Consider the following 25,265-nt stretch of genomic DNA (forward strand, 5'->3'; position numbering starts at 1 on the left):
GTTATCATCATATGTACTGATTTTAAGGGTCTAGCAGCTCTAAAAGACATGACACCCAGTAAAAATGTAAACCACACCAAATACTTTAAAAATAAGGAGAATTTTGCCAAATTCACGACTGCAAGATGATAATGTAAATAATTTAGCAGATTTCAATATCAGCATTTAGGATTATCATTGACCTTATTTTCATTTACACTGTGTGAGAGCCTTCAAAGGGCTAGCATACATAGTGCAGGACATCAGCCACATGATTAACAGCTCTAAAGTAGAACACAACAGTCAGAGCAGTCATAAGTTACTAATCTAAAAATCTTTCCTACTCTCAAGCACGATATCAGTCACTGTCAAAAATCTGATTCATCAGCTGTCCAGTCCACTTATCTGCCCCCATTTTCCTTCACCTTTTTTTTCTCAAATTTTTCACTCTAATGAAAAATTCATATGAATCTAGAACTCGATCTGTTTAAAACACATCTGATTGCCAATGCATTTCTACCTCATATTCCGTACCTTAACTACAAGAAGCCTTATGAAAGCTGAAGATACGTCAAATAATTTTTTGAAAAGCATTTCTAGCTTACTGGAAAGCAATTTCCAGTTTACTTACTAGAGCTCATATATGCCTCTACGGTTACTGAACAAAAGCTCTCCTTTGCTCTTAGTATAGGAATTGTATGCCTTGTGCATAAAGCAGCTGGATTCCTTCCCTCTTCATTACCTGCTTGCAATAAAACTTGAAGGAGAGCATAAACATTTGAGAATTGCCCTATGAGAAAATAATGTTAGTAATTTACTATATCTTGCAATAGGTTTGTAGATATGATTTTTCCTGACACTTACTCTCTAAAAAGTTTAGTCTGTATCCATTTACAGCATTACTCACATAGGCATATTGTAGAATTTTTAAAGAATATTTTTATACCTTTCATACCTGACCTGAAAATAAGTAAAAACTAATCTTTTCATAATATTTAATTTAAATGGCATTGAAGATGAAATGTGTTATTTTGTTTACCCTCCTATAATATACCAGCATTTGTTTTTTCAGACTTGCAAGTAAAGATCAAAAAATTTAGAAACCAGACTAACTCTTCAGAACTGAAGATACTTTTACCAAGTGATGAACTCCCATTTTGCCTAACTACCCAAAAACCCAGAAAACCACTCTACTATATTGAAACACAAGTAAATATGGTGGTATCATTGAGAAGTTGCATAGACTACAGCAACTATGCAAACTCTGATGCATTTCTAATCAAGAGAAAAACCCTGCATGACAACAACAACAAAAAAGCCACCATTCTTATTTATCAAACTAGAATTACCTTGAATCAAAGAGCCAAGCCAAGGGGAAAATGTAGATTTATTATTTAAGACTCTATTGTGATTATTTCAGTGAATCACTCACAGACACTGAACTACTCACACTTACTTGGGTAAGCCTATTTAAGGCATTCACACTAAGCAAACCAAAACCACCAAATTGGCTCTAGTTGTTATTAAATACGATTGTGTACACATGAAGGTCCTTCAGTCAAAACACATACCCAAAGGAAAGCTTTTTAAAGTGGTCCTTGATCTACTTCTTCACTTTAAAAACCTGGGTATGTGGATTTAATTTGGTTTTTCACAGTTAGATCCAAAGATACTTGAGGAAGATTATGTGAAATGCATTGTATCTTTAGTCATTTGAATTAAAAACTTCATGGCAGACATAACAGACCTTGCACCATAATCTTATTCCATTAATATGATTTTATCTGGGTCTAGGCTAATACACTAATCATTACTGTGAAAATGGATTAAGACTATTCCTTTGTTCTTACTTATTGACCAAGTAGTACTAACATTGCTTTTTAACTGAATTTAAAATGTTACCTCAGATCTCATTTATTTTAGTCAATGTATTCCAAGGAGGCTTAAAACCTTTTGTCTTGTACTTGGCTGAATTGGCTTAGGTCCTTTCTAATACTTCAGACAATCTCAGAGGCTCTTTTACCTTGCTCAAAACTACGTATGAACCACACAGAAGTACAATTTCCTAAAATTAAGTTTGCTTTCTTTTTTACTTACTGTTGAGACTACAGCAAAGTATCAGAGATAAATCTTTATTCTTATATTCATGCATTAAACCTATATAATAACAGCCACATTTGAAATAATAGTTCCTTGCATTGAGATTCAAATATATTAGGTTCTTAAAGTGGAAAGTTCAGAATGGGGTCTGAAAAAAAGAGGAAAATCTCTTTTTCCAAAGTTTGATACTTGAAAAAAGCATCAAAAGATAGCAGGATGAAAGCTAGGTAATGGTCACAACAAGATGTAGCAAGTTGAAGCTGAGCTAGGGATGGCAAGACTGCAGAACAGGGGAGGCATGCTCTGAGTGCAGAGGTATTCAAGTTTTCCAGAGATTCTGGGGGCAAAGACTTGAACAGAGTTTCCTGCAGCTGTAAATCTTTGAAATTATCGCATTTGAGCCCAAAAGCAAGTACCTGTTTACAAGGACACAAAAGGCAGAAAAAACGCTGTTCATCAATTCTTTTCCTATTTTGTATTATCTTGTCATGGAACTTGATTTAGATAAAACGGACGAATTCTGCTTTTAATCCAATAAAACCTGGGGTTTGCATCTTATAGAAGAAATCACTATGAAGCAGAAAACCTAGACAGATCCATCCTACAGCTAATCCAGTGTCCCGTTCTGAGATCTATAAATCAGCTTAGGGTCAAAGTATTTTAATGCATCTCAGTTTGCAAGCTGTGAAATGCAATAAACATGGTTTATATTTTTGTAAGCTATTTTAAATACACCTTCAGTTTTCAAATCACATATGATGGTTATATGAACTCAGCTTACACATTTCTACTCAATTTCTATTGTGCTCATTAGCCTCAGCAAGATTACAATAATGCAGCTATATTAGTTCCAGTTCCCCATTAAACTATTTCCTTTTATAACTTTCAAAAACCATTCAATTAATACATAATACAACAACATTGTACCCAATCAGAACTAAAGGGTATTTATTAGTAATAAATGTATTTCTAGACAAGAACGAGCTGTTTCAGGCATGGCAACTGACTGAGCTCATAGTAAAAAAACAATCAAATGCTTTCTATCCCTATTCATGAAGAATGTATGCTCCTCAGTCTTTTCCTTAACTATAATTAAACATGCTTTTTTTTTCTGGAAAATGCTTTTTACGTGAAACTTCATTGAATATCAAGACCCTACACCCTTAGGTGAAACCTCCTTCAATATAAAGACCCCACACCAGCAATCAGCCCGTACCTTAGAACTTTCCAGGCGCTTGTATCTTACTCACTTGTTAGTCCAGCATGAAATATGCTACGTGTTAACACACATGACTGTGATCACAGTATGTTTGTCTCCAGCAGCTGGAGTTAGACATGTTGCCTTTGCAAATAGTTGACTTCTAGATATTGGTCTCTGCGGATGCTGACCCTCAAATTCCTCAGGCCTGCAGCCTCTTTCAAGTGGCCAGCACCAGCCTCTTACCCCACTTGTCTGGTGGCTGAACTTGAAGTTTGCAAGTGTTCACACAGACGCACAGAAGGGACAAGGCACTCACACTCAACAGCTGCAAACAGCATTTGGCAAGAATACAGAATAGCCTGCAGAGATCAAGCGAAGGCTCAGACAATCCTACTGCCCTACCTGCACAACTACCAGCATGTATCCACTTCCCCCTGCTTCCTCATGATTATTACACACCAATCCATCTTGATTTCCATATTCCCCGCATTTGGTCTCTGCCACCTAAACATCCCATAATAAGCTACGTACAGTATTATCTTTCCCATCCCCAAATTCTTTTCTCTCTGCATCCCACAACAAGTCCTATACCCTATTATGCAATCACCCCTTACATGTCTGCTATTCCTGGGAGAGAATCTTTCCTTGACCCACCTCACTACTTTTCTTCCATGTACTAGAAGCAGATCACTTTCTTTTTACTGATTGTTTACTCCACTTCGCCTTGTCTTACAACATCACACCGAATAGTGTTTGATATAAACAACCTCAAAGTTATGACATTTTACTCAGAGTGTTGGTCTCATACTCTGTGCTGGTATAGTTTCTATCATTATCACAAACCCTGTACTACAAACACTTCATGAAGTCTATGCATACTATTTCTCTAGAGATACATTTGAAAAAGCCTCTCAGTTAGCTCCACAGAAATTCAATTTTCTCAGTGACAGCTAATCAGACTGAAATAGCCCCACAGGTTTATTTTTCTTACTTCTGTATCAGCTTGTTGCTTTCTTTAACTACTAGAGAAGTTAGGAGATAGCTGACTAGTACTTTATCATCCTCACATACATCCACATAATACTGTTTCACAAATGCAGAACTTAGTGAGAGGGAGAAATGTTTAATAAATACTTACACATCATTAGCTACATTAGTTTCTTCTGCCAGTCAAGGTACTTTTTCCTCAATTTTGTTCTTATTTCAAAGATAATCACTTTGAAACAATTACTTTAAAAGCTAAGTAATTTTAACCTATCATATGCAATATCAAATTAGATTTCTCTTTACTTGGGCAAGCTCCATTTTCTGTGTCTTCATCCACCATACCATCATAATCTTTGACATGAACTATCAATAAGCACTGCAGCCTCCATCTCAATTGGAAATAAGTCAAGCTTCTTTCTGCTTCTAATTCTCCAGTTTAAATAAATGTGAACCTATATGAAATCTCTGTGTATTCTGAAATAGAATATTTAAACCATCATTACAAAATGTAAAAGCCTTTTACAGCTTTTATCTTTACAGCTTCAAAGCCTTTTATCTTCACAGCTTCAAAGATGCCAAAGTTTTGAAACTGGCCCTTCAGAGTGGTATTATAAGTGATATTATAAGTGATTTGTTTATTCAGTCATCCATTTCAACATTTGTGCTAAGATTCAGCTCAACCTGTTTCATTTACACTAAAATAATCCACTTTTAAACCAAGGAAAAAGATACGCTGATACCTACTTATACTGTAAACTGAGGGTTAAACAGGTAAGACAAAAAAATCTGTATGTTCTCTTGAGCAGAAGTCACCCTCGTTACTACACAGTGTAAAATACACTTTCTGCCTAGAGACAAGCCTGCAGTACCTTACTCTGACATGAAGTACAATATTCTCAAGTTGAGAGACAATACTTGCTGAGCAGAGAAGCAGGACAGATTTATTTTGCAACAGTACAGAGGCATGCCTGGTGACCTCATAAGTACTCCATTTTCTTCTAGCTGCAGGTACCAATTGTATAAAAGAAAAATTTAAGGGAAAACTGAAACACAAGCTCATCCAGTTGCATTTTCAGCAGAGCCAAGAGGTAATTCATTGCAGACAGATTAACATTTCTGACTGATATATGTAAGGAATTTAGCATTTAGGAGTTGCCAGTTATTTGAACATCTAGGCAACTCGTAACTTAATTTTGCATCATACTTATCATAGGACAAAATTACTCAGAGTGAAAAACTTGTCCATTTCCTTCAAATTGTGTTGAAAGACCCTGCTTCTATCTTCCCTTGCTTGTACCTCTACCACAGCTACAGTGCTGTTTTCCAACTACCTTTGAGTTAACTTTGTGAAGACATAATTATGCAACAGTATGAAGGCCAGAGTCATAAAAGGTTCCACACAATAGTTGTAGTGCCAAAAGCAACTACTGAAATGCAATAAATTCAACAGACGAAAGAAATACTCTTTTTTAGCAAAAAGGTGCATAATCAATACCTAATGTCAACTACAAAGTTAAACTGGAAGACACACAAAGCTGTTGCATGAAGATTGCTGAAACATCTTATGACATATTTTGTTATTATTATTATCATCATCATCCATTTAAAACTTAAGCTCATGCTGGAGATATAATATTATCAGTGACATCTAAAGTGATTTTTTATGAAAAATACGTCAGTATCTTTACTCTTCAGTGAGATTTGCACATCTGACAAGGTTTCCCACTACACCATTGCCCTATCTTGATGGTCACACACCAGAGTGAGATTAGGCACGTCCTAGTTTAAGCATGGTAAAATGAAACAGAACACACAAAAGCACTGGATTGCTTTGCCCATGCTCCAATACTTGCATTATTATAGGAAAACAAAGGAAGCCTGTTATTCAAAACAAGATAAGATTATTATTTTGAGCAACATTATTTAAATAAAAGTCTTTCTCCTCTTATCAACTTCATCATATCCAATCCTTATCCTTCTTTACATTCAGTTCCATGTATCAGTACCACTTAGGTAAATGCATCATGCATTTTGTTCCTGCACATTTGATTGATTGTACATCATCTTCTAACTAGTATTGTAATTTTTATAAAACTTTTTAGATGAACTTGTATATTTGCAGTTTTAATCACGCATGGTCCTATGGTTTCAAATGTCTCAGAATGTGTTTTTTCTAAAGACAGCATCCACCCATGAGTACGGCTGATTTAGTACATGCTTGTTTAAATGTGTCCACCTAGTTTTGTTCAATATACAAATTAGCATATGTAATGTTGTCTTAATTGTCTCAAAGTCATCAGGAAAAACCATGAAGCTTGTCACAAGCTGAAAATGCCATCTGTTAATAATAAGTGTTATTAACTGAAACCCAAGGCAGTATTATGTTTTGAACCTACATGGAGCAAAAGTGTAACAGAGGATCAATTACAAGTAAGCAAACTTAAACCAGCTTTCTGTTAAAAACAGTTTGGCAACGCAAACAAAGGCAAATTTAACCAAACCAGCCCCTACTCTAGATTTCTCTCATTGTTTTTAGATTATGCTTGTAAGGAATTTTTAAAAATTGCATTAAAATACTGTTCTGCTGCAGACCAGAGTTGAGCGTATCAAGATGATACAGCAAACACACACTGGGCTGAAGAAAAAAAAAAAAGATGTCCTTCCTGAATGCTGACTCTTTTTCCAGCATTAAAAAGATAAAAACTTTTTTTTTTCCTGAAAAAAAGGGGTTTCTTTCATTGCTTCTTCCTGCAATATCTATTTCTTCATTTCTTTGTCTACAACTGCAAATACGTAATAAGAACCATGACAGATTAATTTCATTAAGTAAGACTATTTTTCATGGCAATCCTCAAACAGAAGAAGTCCTTTGTTACCTGCAAAAGGAATGAATAGCACTGTTTCGGGAAGAATCTAATTTGATTTGCTTTCCTCCAGAGTAGCATTAAAAACAACCAAAGAACCCCAAATAATCTGATCTCTTCCGTAAGACTGAGAAGGTATGATTAGAAATGTAAAACCAGGCTGGAAGAGGTCCATAGACCATAAAATGCAGACTGAGAAGACAAGAAGCCTTAAAACTCTTCACCCCTTGTGGGGGTAGGAGGCATGTCTTATCACATACTCCTAAATCCTGAGCTTTAATTCTTATCTGCTTAGTCTGAATTTATGAAAACAAGGACACAGAGCATAAATAAGACTATGGATTCAACCAGAGAGCAAAACAGGCTTCTATTTTTCTGTTCCTATGATATACATGATTTTTTAAAATTAAAATTTAAAGTAATATTTCATTTCATATAAAACTCCAAAAGAAAAGGTATTTTAAAAAGAAATCAGGTAAATAATGCTAAGACATCTAGGGAAATGTTATTATCAATTTTTCAAGTGATTTAGAAGATTATCAACAATAAAGTATAAAACCAAGGAAAACATTTAGAATATTTATAATGGGATTCTGCATTTAAATTATCATTCAGGTCAATATTTGTGAAACCACTTATTCCTGTAAGTTAAAAGTAAACACTTAAACAGATCACTTTCACCAAACTGGTGTTTAGGTGGACACCAAATACTCTGCAGGGTTTCATTTCTTCCATGCATTCCTGCAGTTTTAAAGAAGTGAAGAACACTAAAGCACTATTTGCTCCAACTCATGTCTCCTTGTACAAAATTATTAGGATGATAACTTTGTAATACTTTGGATAAACAAATTACATGCCAGAGAAATAAGGGGGAGTGAGAGTTCCTCTTGCCATAATTGTCCAGGCAGGTTGATTTTTGTGGGAGTTTTAGCTGTCTTTGGGGCAAAACAAACACACCATCCTAACAAGCTCTGTTAAGTTCTTCCTATTTGGTTAAATGAGTATTTGACTTTTTTTTTTTTCCTATATGAAGGGGAAAAGCTGCTAGTGTGACTTGCCCCCACTTTTGAGGGGTTCTCCACTACATTTTAAATGCAAATAAACCAATGTCTGCACCTCTGGAATACAAGCCATCTGGTGCTGCCTGGTACCAGCTGACTGAGAGGCAGCAGCTCACTGCTACTGCCAGGTATAAGCTGCCAATTTAGTCTTCATTTTGTGGAAGAAAAACAGCATTTGATATACTACCACTGAAAAATAACCTCCAACTGACCCATTCATGTCACTTGAAATAACTTTATACAAAAACAAGAGCCAGTTTCAAATTCAAAATGCAATATAATAAAACAAACTAACTCACAGTGTCATACTGATCTTCAGTTAATCAAGTGTAACTGCTGCAGTCCTTCAGAACCATTCATCATCCTTACATATTCAGCCGAATGAAAAAAATCTTTAACTTTGAGTGTTGATATTAGTTTGCAAATGCATAAGTACTTAGTGAAAAAAAATTAGTATGTTCTTTATATCCTCACCATTTAACTTAAAGGGGCTTACTTCCGTAACTTAGATGCTCCTCAACATGCAGTATTTTACAGCGAAAACATCACAATATTGTCATGACTGTACTCAACTCATGAGAAACCTCTGAACTAAACAGTGGAGAAAGCTACACAGCGCTGAACCCAAACACTTCCAAAGCATTCAGTGTCGCAGATTTAACAGAACTTTCTAATTTTGGATATTAGAAATACTTACCAAGTTTTCCATGGACAGTCTTCCAAATAACTTCTGGCTTAATTCTCTGCTGTCAGCACTGTTGCACACACCAAGTTTTCTTTGTTAAAAATTAGACTTCATAAAAAGTTGAACCCTACAAAAATCTAAACGCTTAGGCACATCAATTTTCTTCTTTTCTCTGGGGGCACTCCAGAGCCTCGCAGCATCATACCTAGTGATGCCTTTTTTATTTGAATTTGTACTGCAGAAGTACATAAATGATTATGTCTTGAAAAACTAAACAGTCCTGATTGCTCTGAAATTAAAGAAGTCATTCACACAGCTCAGTCCAATTTCTCTGTTCTAAACAGAGCAAAGCAAATGCCTTAACTAAATGAAACATTATTCCTTATACTTTTTGATTGCTTGTGAACAGTATTCCTCAGTTCACTCTGCAGCTCTTGTTTATCCTTGGGGCACACAGTATCCCCAGTTCATACACTGGCCATGTCCCAGCCATGCCCCTGATTGCTCAGTCTGAATGGTCTAAATGCACCTCATCCACTTCTCTGTGCTTCCTTTCAGTGGAAAACAGGTACAAGGCAGATGGAGTGCACACAAAGCCTGCTCCAACCTGCTGCATGAAGAATAGCATGGAGCATACCTGAAGTGCCCCTCTGTGCTCCAAGAAGAAACTTTACCTGAACTATCTACACAGGTTAAATTTTATTTCAGAAAACTACTATGAGGCTTTGAGAGCTCTCTCATGCAAAAGCAGAATCCCTGTGCTACATATTCTTTTTTAAATCACCAAATAATTTTAAATTGAACACATCCAATTACTCAAGGATGAACAAAAATTCTACTCAAGATATAAATAAAAAAGGGGTTCAGTGGTTTACTCTGTTCCTGAACAAAGAACTCGTTCAGCAGAAAAGAAAGGAAAAAAAGAATCACGGCAGATTTGGGAAATTTCACTACCATCAGCTGTGCAGAAGAGTAATTAATAAGAAGGGAAAGCTCCTCAACAGCTGATGAAAGGACAGGCAGGATGATGAAGTTTAAAAATGGCTAGCAAAAGTCTAGCTGTTTTCTCCTGCCTATAAATTAAAGATTTTCTTGTGTAACTACCAACAAAAACATGTTTGGTATCCAAACTACAGACTTTCTTCCCCTCCCCACTAATAAAACGCACTCTTACAACACGAGATTTACTTTTTTAGGCAATTTAAAAGCTCTTAATTGTCAGTACAGAAGACGTAAACTTGCTTTCACTACATGACAGTCTGCCTTCTGCTATTATCCTGCTGTTGGCCCATAGGAAACACCAAGAAACACACAATTAGCTCAGTTTGATTATTTATTCCTGCAATTCAACACATTTTTTATATTGCTAAAATTTGCGCTTCTGTTGCTTATAGACAAGCTGGGCTTTGGCGAACATGTCAGCTTCAAATAACCTGGCCACAGTTTTCATGTCCTGAAAAACTAAGTAATAATTGTTACAGCAGTTTTCTTGCAGTATTTTCCCTGTTTCTTCAAAGTAACTGTAAGGATAAGGTTTTTTTAAGCAGAACCACTTAGGAAACTTGATATCTGCAATTGTGGAAATAGCATAGGGAGAAAGGGAGGAAAAACCCTGGGTAACTTATGCAAGTTTCTTAACTTTCTTCAGTTACACTGAAAAAAACATTACAGCTGCCAATAGCTTGGCAATGTCACATATTTTATTAAGAGTTCTGCAGATCTGATGTGGAACATCTCATTGTTGGCTGTTTCAATATAATGCTAATCACTGGACTAGACTCAATCAGTAGCTGACATAGTAAGATCTTGCTGTATTACAAATTACCCAGTAATCTCATCAGAGTAAGTGAACAGCCCAGAAAAATAGTCAAACAAGTATCCTTGCTACTCACTATTCTGCAGCAGTATTCTCTCTGATCTTGAAGAAATCCTACACTGCATCTGAACTCTCTAATGTGAACATTCACAATAAAATATTTCCCCCAAAACCCACTTCAAGCACATGATGATTCTTTACTGAAAAGCAATTTCAGTAACAAAATTCACTGTTATTAAAACAGTTAAAAGATTATGTTCTTTGTTTATCAAACCATGATAATCAAAAATTTTATGCCAGAATTACCTGACACATTAGTGCAATATTGGGATCATAAGCTTATTAAATCAATGCTAGAAGCTTTCAGTAATATTTAAAAATGCAAAAGAAATCATGCTAGAAATTCAGTTTGCTAAAGGCTAACGATCAGTTAGTGACAGGATCTACTTAGTGATAAGAGAAACTCTCAAATGGATGTAGGAGCAAATTAGTCAGCTCTCTGAAGCAGAGATAAGAACATGAGAATTGAATGTGAACATTTTAAATTTTTAGGATGCATATTCTTGCTTTAAGAGCTAAGAAATTTCATCTCAACAAAAGATAAAATCAAAGTCACTAGGAAGTGAAGACTTGTAGGTGTACATGACACTTGAGAATAGATCTGAAACTTTCTCTAGATTCATCTTTTTACCAGTTTAAGTCCTCTAATTTTTTCTATCTGTATTGATTCTTCCATAGGTAGCTAAAACACTGCTTGAATTACCTTAATCTAAAGGAAGTCTCAAAATTGTGACAGAACTGCCAACTGCTTGCTCACATCTTTTTAATTCATTAACTTTACAAGCCTGGAATAACTAGACTGAAGAGAAACCATGCCTGTAGTAAAGGCAACCAGTGACTTTACATATGAAGCAGGCAGATTTCTCATATTGTTTCCTCCTCCAGGAACTGGGAAAAATAACCATCTACTGCTTGATGTGGTTCCTGAAAACACAACAGATAGTATGGTCAAGATGCCTGCACTCCCTGGTGATTCAAGAGGCAATATTTAAAAGACCCTATAGCCAGTCTCTACCTGGATGTAAAGTATATCATTATTACTGAAATACTAATGTTTATCAGCTCCCTAAAGCAGAATCACACCACAAAAGCAACAATGTATTATTTCATGCATGAAAATAAAACCTTTGGGTTTGCTACCTCACCAACACAACAGCAGAAACAAATACATGATCTCTTCCATTTGGACTACAGAAAGCAACTAGACTTTTAAAATACATAAAGTTAACAGTCTAAAAGCAGTTTCCTTTAAATGAACAATCCTTTAAAAGCCGAAGCTTGAAGAATGTCTTAAATTAAAAAGATGACACACATATGAGTTCCATTTGAGCAGTCAGTGCTGACACATTAATAATGAAATAAAATATGCTGCAGTACTTCAAACATTCTGCAGCTGTTACAACAGCACAACTATCTAATACAGATATATTTACCAAATTCCACATTCTGTAGGACAAGCATTTAAAATCAAAATACTTCTTTATATCTGCCTAATCACAAACTGGTAATCTAATGACTTTTTAAATGTAAATCTAATCAGTGGCATTAGAATTGTTTTTTATTTCAAGTGGTAGGATAATCCCTCAGCTGTAACTGTGTTCTGTTGTCACTTCCCCTCACTTAACCAAACATTCCCAGGCAAATAACAAAGTGCATGTATCCTTACAAAGGGAAACCCGCTCTCCCAGTCCAAAAGCAGATCTTTGGACTCTAGAAAGTTAACATTTCCAAACCACAGAAATGTTTTTAGCCCTTATAACTGAAGTATATTATTATAAGGACCAAAATAAAACATTTAACTTGGCTGGACACCCCCATAAAGCTTCAGGAATCAACAATTCTAATGTTTTTATTGTCATCAAAACTTACTTTAACCTTGTACCATATCAATAACAATAGCTCAGTGAAGATTCACAAATTGTCATAACAAAATCTGCTTCTGCACAAACTCTTTCCAAACTTGCTTTCTAATTTAAGAGAAAATGATATTTGTATTGGGGAAGAGCTTTGCTCCCCCTCTCCAAGTATCCATGCATTTATTTTTGTATCTTGTTTTATTATGTAAAATGAAAAAACACTCTATTTGAAAACTGAATTAGAAATACATATGCAATCATAGTCTGTGAATACACAACATTTCTCATAATTGTGACACAGCACTATCAGGGAATAAACTGACAGATGGAGACTCCAATGCATTCTCCAGACTGCACTACAGACCTGAACTTATCAATGGATTCACAAGATTGGAGAGACAACATCTGTATTAAAAGAAATTAATATATTTAATACAAAAATTACCCATTTAATTTTTTTTAATATTAACTCTCTGCAGAAGTGCACATGAAATTTTAATTGTACCTACATTGCTAAGGCTGCTCAGTATGCTTTAACATAGCTGTGGAAAGAAGCACCTTAAGTTGTTTCCTTGTCATGTTTTGTGACGCAATCTTAGCTGCAAATTTTCAAGTTACTTAGAGTTACTAATTAAATTCTATAGATTATACATTTATGCTTAAAATGGATTCATATATGAAAGACAGTATTGGATGATAATATAGGACTCAACCAAATTGACCATCTTCTGTGCAAGAATAGCAGTGGTCCATGACCCAGAGGTTAGCTCAGCTAGTCAGAGCATGGTGCCACCAACACCAAGGTTGGGGGTTCAATCCCCATATGGGCTGTGCACTCAATAGCTGGACTTGATGACCCTTGTAGGTCCCTTCCAACTCAAGACTATTCAGTGATCTTAAAAACCTCAATTAGATTTACAGTCTGAACCTAAACTTTAACAAAGTTTAACGCATTTCCCTCTTCTCATAAACACATTTCTCATTATTTGGTCAACCAAACTTTGTATGCAAGCAACAGCACATGCAAACAATTCACGTGGATTAACCAGATTACAACTCATATACACATACACTCGTGTGTGTGTGTATATATATATATTTTTCCCCCAAATCTCTGAACATATCTAATACATTGTGCAATTTTTAAATAACTGGAAAAAAAGAAAGTTTTATTACCTTTTCAGCTGTTAACTGTTTTGATGGTTTTTCTGATTCTCTCTCTCTCTTTTTATCTTCTTTCTTTTTTTCTTTTTCCTTCTGCTAAAAGAAAAAGAATTTAGCTAGTACGCAATTTGCAAATATATTGAGTATCTACAGCCATGCAGACTATAAACAGAGATCTTGGGTTACTCCCTTTTAAAACAGAGTTTATGCTTCTATCTGCTCTCCTTCCTGAAGTGACTAATTTTGCTCAAATACTAATACTAAAAACATTATGACTTTTAGATTAAATTCAAGAAATTTACTTTTTCACCTGCTCATCTGCTTTACTGCTTAATAAGTAGAAGGAAAAAGAACCAGTATCGTTTCTTCTAAGCTAAGCAGAGCTAAAGAGAAAAAAAAAATCTACAAGTGAAGTATCTCTGTTAACTCATAGCCTCTGCCACTGAGGGTGGATATCAGCTGCTTTGACCAAAGAACTAGACTAAGGTAAATTGCATGCTGCTTTCTGCTGAAAGGTACTAATTTTTAAAAGCTAATCTACTAGTCTTAAAAAACACTCCTGAATGTAAAAATGTTGCCTTGGGCCGTTTGATAGGCCAACCGACTCATGAGACATGTTGCTCAAGAAAGTGAAAATATAAAGATCCCTTTATATTTTGAATGTATCATAATGACACAACAGAAATTTCTTCACTTTAGTTTCTAATGAATGAATGTGCCAAAATTACTGACCCATCTAACTGAAGCAAAGCATAAAATATTCCTTAAGGAATAACATGAAGATATATACTTTCTAGGTTAGCAATTGCTTTAACAATGTGTTAGTCTGCCTGCATTTACCCTGTAGAACTACAGCACAGTACTAGTGAGTATATTTGAACACCGAATGGATGAAACAAGGGTTTGCCATCTGTAATAAAGACAATGAAACAGTAGCTCCTAAATGTTCTTTCAGCCATTAGACTTGTACCCCTTTGTTCAAAGCTTCAAAACAGCCTTGTTTCAGAAAACACTACTGTTTACAAATTTCCCAATATTAGGAGGAAGGTTGAGAGGCTAGATCTGTTCATGCAGCTCCAGTATTAAAAATAAAACAGTTAATAGTTTGTGTCAGTAAGAAATGTTTGCGGTTTTTTCTGGGTTTTTTTTTTTTGTTGTTTTTTTTTAAACATTCAGTATAAACAATTTAAAAAATTTTTATAGCATGGCATTTATTTAATATAATCCTAACACTCAGATGAAGGGGTTTTCTTGCTGGTGTGTTTTTTTGGGTTTTTTTTTGGTGGAGGTGACCGGGCACAGGGGGATCCAAGTCACACATTCCTCAAAACTTCCAGTAATCCATTTACAACCTTTCACCATATTTATCACATGGATTGGGGCTACTCAAATCCCAGCTAAACCATGTGAATTAGTTCATCAGGCAATAACCTGAGCACTCAGTTCCTGGAAAATCAGACTATCACACCAAGCACCTGCTTACAAGCACCAGAAAGCAATGACCACAGCCATGAAAGCCCAGTAGGGGAATTTGGAACATCTGTTTTGATGACAAGAAACAGACACCTACTTAGATTTGACTGAATATAAGAACACAAAAGTGAACACAGTGCTCCAAACTAGAGGCCTTGCCAATACTGTATCTCACCTGTGGTCAGTGCAAGGCGTTCAAGAAATGTCTGTATGACTGGGACAAGTCAGTATTTTATTTTGAGGTGACATAATAACCTGAGACTTGAAGTCTTCTAAAACTAGGATTACAAATGCATAGCCAAGCCTTTCAATGAAGCTCAGCCTTTCTTCCATTACTGTTTCACTGACCTTAGTACCAACCTGCATCCTAAAATACACACAAATTACACTGTCAGAACAAAAACTTTTCGAAAAGTCTTTCATCTTCTGTTCCCACATCCCATTCCAACCTTCTCAAGTTGAATAATTTAAATAAACATAATCTTCTCCCCCGCTGAAACTTAGACAACTGCACCAAAAAAAGTGTGACCAGCAGGTCAAGGGACATGATCCTCCTCTGCTCTGCTCTCCTCTCACAGACACTTGCTCTGCAGTTGGGGCCCCCAACATCAGAAGGACATGGACCCACTGCAGCCCAGAGAAGGGCCACAAAAACGGCTGGCGGCTGGAACACCTCTCTCTGAAGACAGGCAGAGAAAATTGGAGTTGTCTGAGTCTGGAAAAGAAAGAAGACTCCAGGGACACTTCATAGCAGTCTTCCCATAGTAGTACCTAAAGGGGGCTTCAGGAACAATGAGACAAGAGAAGGGGGAATGGCTTTAAACTGAAAGAGGGCAGGTTTAGATTAGATACTAGGAAGCATTTCCTTACTGTGAGGATGGTGAGGCACTGGAACAAATTGTCCAGAGAGGCTATGGATGCCCCATCCCTGGAAGTGTTCAAGGCCAGGTTGGATGGGGTTTTGAGCAACCTGGTCTAGTGGATGGTGTCCCTGTCCATAGCAGGGGGTTGGAACGACAAGATCTTTAAGGGCCCTTCCAACTCAAACCATTCTATGACTCTACATACAATTGTATGATTTAATTTCTCTCATCCTAGGAAAGGTTGTTTGAAACGTCACATAAGTACTCTTACTTTTCAATCACAGTACCCTAAACTTCCCTGAATATGTTTATGTGAAAGCAGAGTTAAAGTTTTTGCATTTTTTCAGCATGTTCTGATTTCTAGTTTGACTTCAACATTGTTTTAAAGTATGTTTTGTCAAAGAAACCTCATTTCTGGAGCAAGAAGTATCTGGAAATATTTATTTTTCAAGACTTCAAAAACAAGGAGGGTTTGCAGCAAGTTTCATATGGCAAACACTCCATAAAGGTGACCAAATATAAATATATGCCTCTTGTTGCCCTTAACAAATCTCTGAAAGCTTAATAGTAAATATATTAAAACTTAAAATAAACTGTTCTCCCATGCTTCTACCTCCACACCTCACAGAGTCTACAGAAACAGTCTTGATTCCCAGCAACTTTATTTTCATTCATTTAATTTTCACTGTGGACTTGAAAACGTGCAAGTCCTTCATCTTCACACTTCCTGATTTCAATATTCAAGTTTTCTGCCTCAGCTCCATTAGATAAAAATGAATTCAGACTAAATAAAAGCATTTCTCAGATGCTGCATTCATGCCAGAACTCCAACTCAAGTGTGTCATTACTCGCAAAAGTAGTGAAAAAGCACTATGAAGATAATAAAATTAAATTGACTTTATATTGGTCTTAAATTCTAAGCAAAGATTATTAAATTTTTTTCCAAGTTTCATTTCTTATATGCCATACTAGTTACTCAGAAGAACTTTCAAATGTGAATGCACCAATAGAGGTGGATAAGAAAGTATAGGCAAGTTTCATTCTTAGTGACTGCTGCTACTCCTGGTACAGCTTAAAACACATGACAAATTCAACCAGGCTTGTGGTCCTGGTCCATGTGACACTGTCATTTAAATTTTAATTAATGTTTAAATATAGCTGAACTGAAATAATTTATAACTTCTGTCCAAATTTTCTCTATTTAGAAGGAAAAAGCTTGATTTATGTTCACATCATTAATTATTTCATATTCTGTATAGTCTCAATTTAGAGTGAAGTATCGAAAAGAACCTAACACTGGACATTCACATTCTAAAAATGCATTTTATTATTGTTGCAAATTGTGACACTTACTGAAAGCTGATATAAATGATGCCTCATCTACTACTTGCTTGGGTGTTATGTTTTTCAAAGACCCATCTAAACACCAAAGACCCATCTAATGTGCTAGCACAAATACATTTCCCAGCCAGAAGAGATATTAAAACCAGTATGAGTCAAATTAATTCTATATTTATCTCCAAAGAAAATCAACTAAATGGCTGGAACAATACTGATAATTTAGAATCTGGAACAAGCAAGTGATACAAAAAAAGATACTAGAAATTATTCCTGATGAGACAGGACAGTATCACTCATGCCCATTAGCTGGGAATTAAGCGGGTTTTCCACTGTTTTGTGACACCAAATCAGAAGATAACCAGAATTTTGACATATTAACACTAAGACGTAACAACCACACACATACTTTGCAGTTGTATTGGCTCTTTTTATTTAGCTAGTCTAAGAAAAAAGGAGAGGTGTATTTCAAATGTGTGAAGTATTAACAGCAAGTCAAACTCTCAAGTTACCTCAGTGAAATTACTCTATAGAGATGTAAACATTTGTGCAAAGCAGTAACCTGATCAGTTACACCCAAAACCAATATACCTCTGCTTTGCTCTTCTCAGCAGCAGCTTGCAGAGAAGGAGAAGATGCCAAAGGCTGAGCAGCATCTGATGATATCTGTACAAAACAGAGGAAAGAAATGAAAAAGAAAATAAGCAAGAACAGCTGGGAAGGGAGGCAGCAGAGGCCACTAAGAGACATAATTTTCATTACTTTTTTTTTTTTTTTCAATAATCTTGGTGGTAGTGGTTGCCCAACATAGAAGAAACATAAAGAAGAGACAAAGGATTTGGTTTCTTTTCTGAGTACAATATTTAAAGGAAATGTTTCAGGTAGGAAAGTGTGACTTAAAATGAAATTCACTAGGACAGAATATAAGAAAATGAACCTGGCTAAGATCATATCAAAGGCCTAAGAAAAATAATTAGGTTTCATCCATTGTTCAATTTTTATCCAGTGTAACACTACTGAAATATTAATGTCCTGAAGCATGGAGGCAGACTGTCCCAGAGGAGGGGGAGAGAAGACAGTGCCTTTGTTCCTGTTCAATGTAACAGAATATTTTTATTAAGAGGAATGCAAAATAACTCTGAAAGTTATACATTAATTAAAGTTCTAATTAACTCTTCTCTAAGGGCACTCCAACCACATAAAGAGCTTAGGGTTAATATAAAGCCACATTTCAGCAGCAGGATGAAGGATCTCAGACAAGTGACACTTCTTTTCTAGGAACTGGTATGTAAAATTGCTATTAACACCACCAGACTTCCAGAATTCTCCAAAAGGTGTAAGTTAAATATGCAACAGATACAGTTTGCTCAAAAAAATAGGATTTCTCTAAAGGCATTTTCATACATCTTCCTATCCAATTTTTTTTTTTTTATGCATAGCTGATCACTTTAATGGAAACATTATCTTTCTGTTCCCTTTATTATAAAAATGCAACTGAAATACATTTTCCAAATATGTAGAAGATCTTCAGAGCTATAAAGCTGACACTTCTACACTGTTTTGTATCACCTCTATTATCTAGAAGGAAAACTTAGAAATAAATGAAGCTATAACAGAGTAGGTCATTATGCTGGACCAAAATAAGCAATTTAAATGACATGTTTTTGCTTAGTTTAAAAAAAGTAGCTTGCACTACATGGATAGACTAGCTGATAAACAACGCCATCATACCTTGTGTCTAAATATTGCATATTTCTTACAGAAAGTCTTACCAGTTTCTTTACTTATACAGCTGGAAAATTAACAGAATTTACATATTTAGTATTTTTACAAAGTCAGAAACTATGTCTATGCTGGAAGGTGGTGCAGAACTGCAGGAAAGATATTTATAAGGTTTAATTTTAAAACCAAATTTTACCTGCAGAAATGTAGAACAGAATTCTCACTTTAAATTTACTGTTTTAAAATCCTTGGGTTATTAGCAGAGTTATGGACACACCTGCTGCAATGATGCAGTTTTGCAAACAGTAGCATTCTGTTGCTATAGGAACATTGGCATCCTGTTTATTCCAACTGCACCACATTGTAACCAAATAATGTCGGAAAAATTACTAAGTAACTACACAGTATGTTGAACGATGTACTCTAACATGCTTCTGAGTTTTCAATTGAATAAAAATGTGTAAAATTCTGATAATGAATCATCTTAGGTATACTTTCAAGCTGCTAGTAAGTAGGATTTTTGGTTTGTGTTAGGAGTTTTTTTCATTCTTTTGTATACTTCAGATTTTAGGAGAATTTAAGCTTGATAGCTCTCACAGGTGAACAGCAGTAACAGCTACTCACCATACAGAATAAGGAAAGCAGAGTTCCATTTGGGGGCTAGGGGGAAAATCAGCACTGTAGGTGTTTGTCAATTTCTATCCTCCCATAATAGTTCTCAATCTTCAAATCCTTTTCATAATATAAAGGATTATCTAGCCTAGAAGAAGGTAATCCTATGAAGGCCTGAAAGCAATTATTATAGTTTTGCCAGTCAAGTAATGGAATCATAGAACCAATGAAGAAGTGTCATGCAAACCATAAGCATGAGACAGTGGAAAAGCAGTCCCTGTCTAGCCTGGGACAGGGAACAGGATGTATGTTGAGAAATGCGCAAGCATAACGCTTAAAGACAACCAGCATCGCTACAACCACTTCAGGCAAAAAAGAGCACTTGAAAGCACACTTCACACGTGCAAATATTCAACTAAGCAAGAGAACAAAAGACATATGACTGAAGTTAATCTTTAAGAGAAAATACATTACAATGTATAAGGAACAGATCAAGTTTGTATAATGAAAGCAACAGTTCAAGGTTGAGCTGCTGAACAGCTTTATCACCGCTACATCGTGTTGAATTTGTTATCTACCAGGCTGCGCCAGATAAGGAAAGCTGAATGAAAAAATCAAATCAAACCGAGTGGCTAGACAAAGCCAAACATGTAAATATTGTCTACCTAGAATTTTGCAAAGACTCTGACATCATTTTCCAGAGCATTCTCCCGGAGGAATTTGGTGCTCATGGCTTAGACAGGTGCACTGTTCTCTGGGTACACACGGGCTGGGTGGCTGGGCCCAGAGAATGGTGGTGAATGGAGTCACAACCAAAGAGTGGCTGGTCACTAGTCGGGTTCCCCAGGGTTTATTACTGGGGCCAGTCCTGTTCAGTATTTTTCTCTATCCAGGATCTGGATGAGAGGATGGAGTGCACCATCATTCATTTTACAGACGTTACCAAGCTGGGTAGGAGGGTTGATCTACTGAAGGACAGGAAGGCTCCACAGAGGGATCTGGACAGACTTGATCAATGGTCCAAGGCCAACAGTACAAGGTTCAACATGGTGAAGTTCCAGGTCTTGCACTTGGGACTCTTGGGAATGAGTGACTGAAAAATTGCCCAGGGGGAAAAGGATCTGGCAATGCTGGTTAACAGCCACCTAAATTTCTCCATCAAAATCCAAAAAGCAATTTCCAGTCCTGTTCCAGAATTCAAGTGAAAAAGCACACACTCATCTCTTCTGACAACACATTTGCTCTATACTCTGGAAAGCAGTCACCTAAGACATCTTTGACTATTAGCACCTTAAAGTATCACGCAAAATCAGTGGTGCCCTCTGTAACTAATCATACATACTGCTAGAAAAAAAAATAGTTATGTTATTGTGTGCATTACCAACGTACTGCAGAATGACTACCAGCATACGAATACATCATTTTAACTTTTAACTTAGGAGCAGTTACATCTTTTGATTAAGAAATTAATTCAGAATTGCCTAAAACAAAGAATGATGGCAAGGAGCTGTTTCTTAGATTTTCACATTTCTCATTTTTTCACAAAATTTTGATCGCATTTCAGACCACAAGACTTGCAGTCATTTAATTTTTAGCAACTCTTGAATCTCCTTCCATTGTTTGTGTTTTGTGACTCCTTTTTAGAAAGATGATACAGCAAAAATAACCATTTTGCATATTGAAATTCAATACTCTCTTTAAAGCATCTGGTACCTTTAGTGCTGAGCAAGAAATTACATATACATGCAACAGGACCGTAAGATTTCAGCTTCAACCGCGCACTGTGAGAAACCTTTTGGGGCATTAAAAAAATATAAGATCAGAAAAGAAAGAATCTCCATTTACAGTCCTGCTCCCAGCCCCTTTTACATATAAATGTGTTACCTGTCCCTGTTTTCCTCCCTAAAACCTTTCAGTATTATCTGTTTTTACTTAGTGGCCAAATACATGCTAAGTTAACAGTTTGTGTAAAAGCAACAATACAAACAGTAGTCGGCCCAATGTCTTGATGTAGTCTGTTGACCAGACTACTATTCCAAGTAAAAAACAAAGTAAGCTTTAAACAAGAACTAAATGAAGTTCTCAGCAAACATAACATACAAAAACTAAGAATGATTTTACTTTAGTTTAGTTTGTACTGACATGTTTCTGATGCTAGATAACAGCATACAAACACTATCAGTCATTAAGGTGTAAATACCTTATTTAGTTTTCATGTGCTTTTATTTGTAGTTTTTCCAAAATCCTGCACTGATGTAATGCATGTCATTATTTAGCCTTTTATTAAAAAGGATTCAAGTTGAAGCTTTATAAGCCTACACTAAGCTTCCATTTAAATATGGAATGCAGGGTGCTATCATGCAGAAGATTCAAGACATTAAAGAATGAGCATGTTATCAAGCCACTCAGGAAGTCTGCAGCTGAACCAAATACAAAAGTGCCCTCGAGTGGCCAGTTTATACACACACAATATGCAGGGAAATAGCCTAAAGGAAGAGGACTATTCCATTCTATTTCATTTGACAGGTTTTGAGTTTACCTAATACGTATGTTTTTCTTATTTCAGCAGACTTTTGACTTTATTACTATGTATCTCCAACAAATGTTGACAATACTAAAATCAGCAATTTATCCTAAAGCAGTAGCAATTATAGACTGCTAGTAGATGGATATAAACACACAAATAAATTGCTTGACATTTTTTAAAGAGATCTATTCTTGACATACTGAAAGAAGCATAAGAATACTAACATACTATTAACAATGCTTACTGTGAATTTTTGGAAGTTCTTAAGGCTAACTAGCAATGCATTTTTAAAATTACTAAAATGTCTCCCTGTGCTGGTTTTGGTTGAGGCAGAGTTAATTTTCTTCACAGTGGCTAGTAAAGGGCTGTGTTTTGGATTTGTGCTGAATGCAGGGTTGATTAATTATAGAGATGTTTTTGTTATTGCTGGGCAGGGCTTACACAGAGCCAAGGCCTTTTCTGCTTTTCGCACTGCCAACCTGATGAGGAAGTTGGGGCTGCATGGGAGGTTGGGAGGAGACACAGCCCAGACAGGTGACCCAAACTGACTTAAGGGATATTCCATATCACATGACATCATGCTCAGTATATAAGGTGTGGGGAATGTTGGAGTCCAGGGCACGGGGAAAACCCCTCAAATTGCCCTGGGGGCTCCGAGACCCCTGCTGGGACCCCAGGAAAGCACTGCCTTTGACCTTAGCCCATGGGAAAAACTGCCAACACTTATGGATCAAATGAGAACAACAAGACTTTAAATTAGATAGCAGTTTAGTTTGTCACAGGGTGAAAATTTGTAGTTTTGGGTTTTTAGAATGGATGTAGATGGTTGCAAGATGGAGAATTTTGGGCAGTCTCTTAAATTCTTCTTCTTCTACTCCATCTTCTGCTGTGACAGTGGCACAACGACATTGGTAGAATGTAGGTGATGCAGAAAATTGCATGTCTAGAATTGGTAGTAATTATTGGTTCAAAATTGTAAACATAGTACGTTTCAAGAGTTAATTGGATTAGAAATCTTCAAGAGACCTTGGAGGTCAGGTCTCGTGTTCTTGGCAGCGGTGTTTTACAGCGCATTAAGCCTGGTGTAGGGCGGCACGCAGACTTTAAGATAAGAAAATTAATAAACACCTTTTAAGACTGAAGCTGTGAGTTCCACTCATCTTTTAACCCTGGCACAGGACTTTGAAAAGGAAAAAAAACCCTAATTAGGGGAATCTTGGACTCAAAATACAAGAGGGAAGAAGGAGGAAGGGGGACACTTAGAGTGATGCCATTTGTCTTCCTGAGCCACCATTACACATGAGATGGCTGAATGCCTGTTTGCCCTTGAGAAGCACTGAATTAATTCCTTGTTTTGCTCTGTTTGTGTGCATGGCTTTTGTTGTCCCTGTTAAGCTGTCTTGTCTTAACCCAAAAGTTTTCTGGCTTTTACCCTTTTCAATTCTCTTCCCAATCTTACTGGTGGCAGAGTGAGTGAGCAGCTGTATAGCACTTGGCTGCTGACAGGGGTGAAACCACAACAACTCCCCTATTCTGTGCTGTAATACTGGACACCCATAAGAGACATTCAGAGTCCCGTGTTGCATAAAACAGAGCAGTGGTTGGCTATGAAAGAAGCCAGTACTGCTCTTCTGTCAATATTGTGAACACACTCAGCACTCCTCCATGTCTTCAGAGTTACCATCCTAATTACAGGAATAGATGAAACTTATGCTTAAGCCAGTTGTAGTCCTGAACATGTGCAGAGCTATAGGCATTTGTAACATCTACATCAGAGACACAATTACACCCTGTTCTGGGAAACAGAGATATATTTAATAGACTTGAGAACAAAATTTTTTGTCCCAACTCTAACCCAGAACATCTGCACCTCTTATTGCCCGCTTTTTTTAAAATTATTTATCTTCTCCTTTCAATAATCGCTTCTGTGAGATATTAACAGAGAGTCACCATGTTGACACTGCATAAACAAAAGAGATGCTTTTAATGTCATACTGAATTGCCCTCCATTTCTCCAGCCTAATCAGTGTTTTCTGCATTTTTTCCAGGGAAAATTGTCTTTAGTGAGAACATCCCTGCACTTTAGAACAATACCTTCTTTTCCCCTAAGTGGCTTGCTCTGCTGCATGCAAGATCATTTACATTTTCATGATCCATGTTAAATTGGCAAGGTAGGCACCAGAGATTTCATCTTTGGCAAAGTTTTGTTTACTTGGACATAGCAAGTGTAGCTATGTGGCCCAGCTGTGTGAAGTACTCCTTGAAGTACTTTTGGAAGTGGGGAAAACAAGATCCTGCATGTGGGAGCTACTGGGAAAGCAGCTGGCTCACTGAAAATCCAGTCTGGCTTCTCCAGCTCCTTCATTTATTCCACTGCTTGGCAAAGAGCGGCTGAAGGGTTGTCACTTGTGGTACACCCAGGCACTGATATTGGGGCAAACACTATTTAACTTCTCCAGTAAAGAGCCATGCAGTGGGGTAGAGTACAGGTTTGCAAAAGGTACAAACAGGAAGAGTGGTTCATGCAGTACAGAGGTGTACTGCCATTCAGAGCACCACTGACAGGACAGGCCACCAGGAATCACCTGACATTCAAAGGAAAGCGCCAAGTCTTCCACCCGGGGAGGAATAACTCCATGCACCAGTATGGGTTCAGTATCAAGTGGATGGAAAGCAGATTTGCAGGAAAGGACCTGGAGGTCCTGGCAGACAAGCTGGACATGAGCTTGCACAATGGGAAATTCTGGGCCCACAAGTAAAAGAGAGACAAGGGCACACTGAAACAAGTCCAGCAAAGACACACTAAGATGATTAAAGGACTGGAGCATCTTTCAGACAAGGAAAGGCTTAATGAGTTCAGACTCTTTAGTCTGGAGGAAAGAAAACTGAGGGGTGGGGAATGAGCAGGAAACAAAGACTAAGGCAGACAGACTGTTGCCTGTGACATCCAGAAACAG

General features: G+C 36.6%; 1 protein-coding gene across 6 annotated transcripts in view; it reads right to left on the reverse strand.

Annotated features, from left to right (window-relative positions):
- SMAP1 (small ArfGAP 1) overlaps positions 1-25,265 on the reverse strand; it is a 93,090-nt gene that overhangs the window by 30,274 nt on the left and 37,551 nt on the right. For 2 of the 6 annotated variants that reach the window (XM_066179708.1, XM_066179706.1), the window contains exons 5-6: positions 18,039-18,113; positions 13,786-13,869 (exon numbers count right to left, since the gene is read on the reverse strand). In XM_066179708.1, the coding sequence (XP_066035805.1) occupies positions 13,786-13,869; positions 18,039-18,113 (159 nt within the window). The remainder of the gene's footprint in view (positions 1-13,785; positions 13,870-18,038; positions 18,114-25,265) is intronic. The other 4 variants (XM_066179711.1, XM_066179710.1, XM_066179707.1 and 1 more) reach the window with 3 other exon arrangements.

The sequence above is a fragment of the Chamaea fasciata genome, unplaced genomic scaffold (genome assembly GCF_029207755.1).
Source record: "Chamaea fasciata isolate MVZ Bird 193981 ecotype frontalis unplaced genomic scaffold, bChaFas1.0.hap1 SCAF_3, whole genome shotgun sequence".
Taxonomy (NCBI): Eukaryota; Metazoa; Chordata; class Aves; order Passeriformes; family Sylviidae; genus Chamaea; species Chamaea fasciata.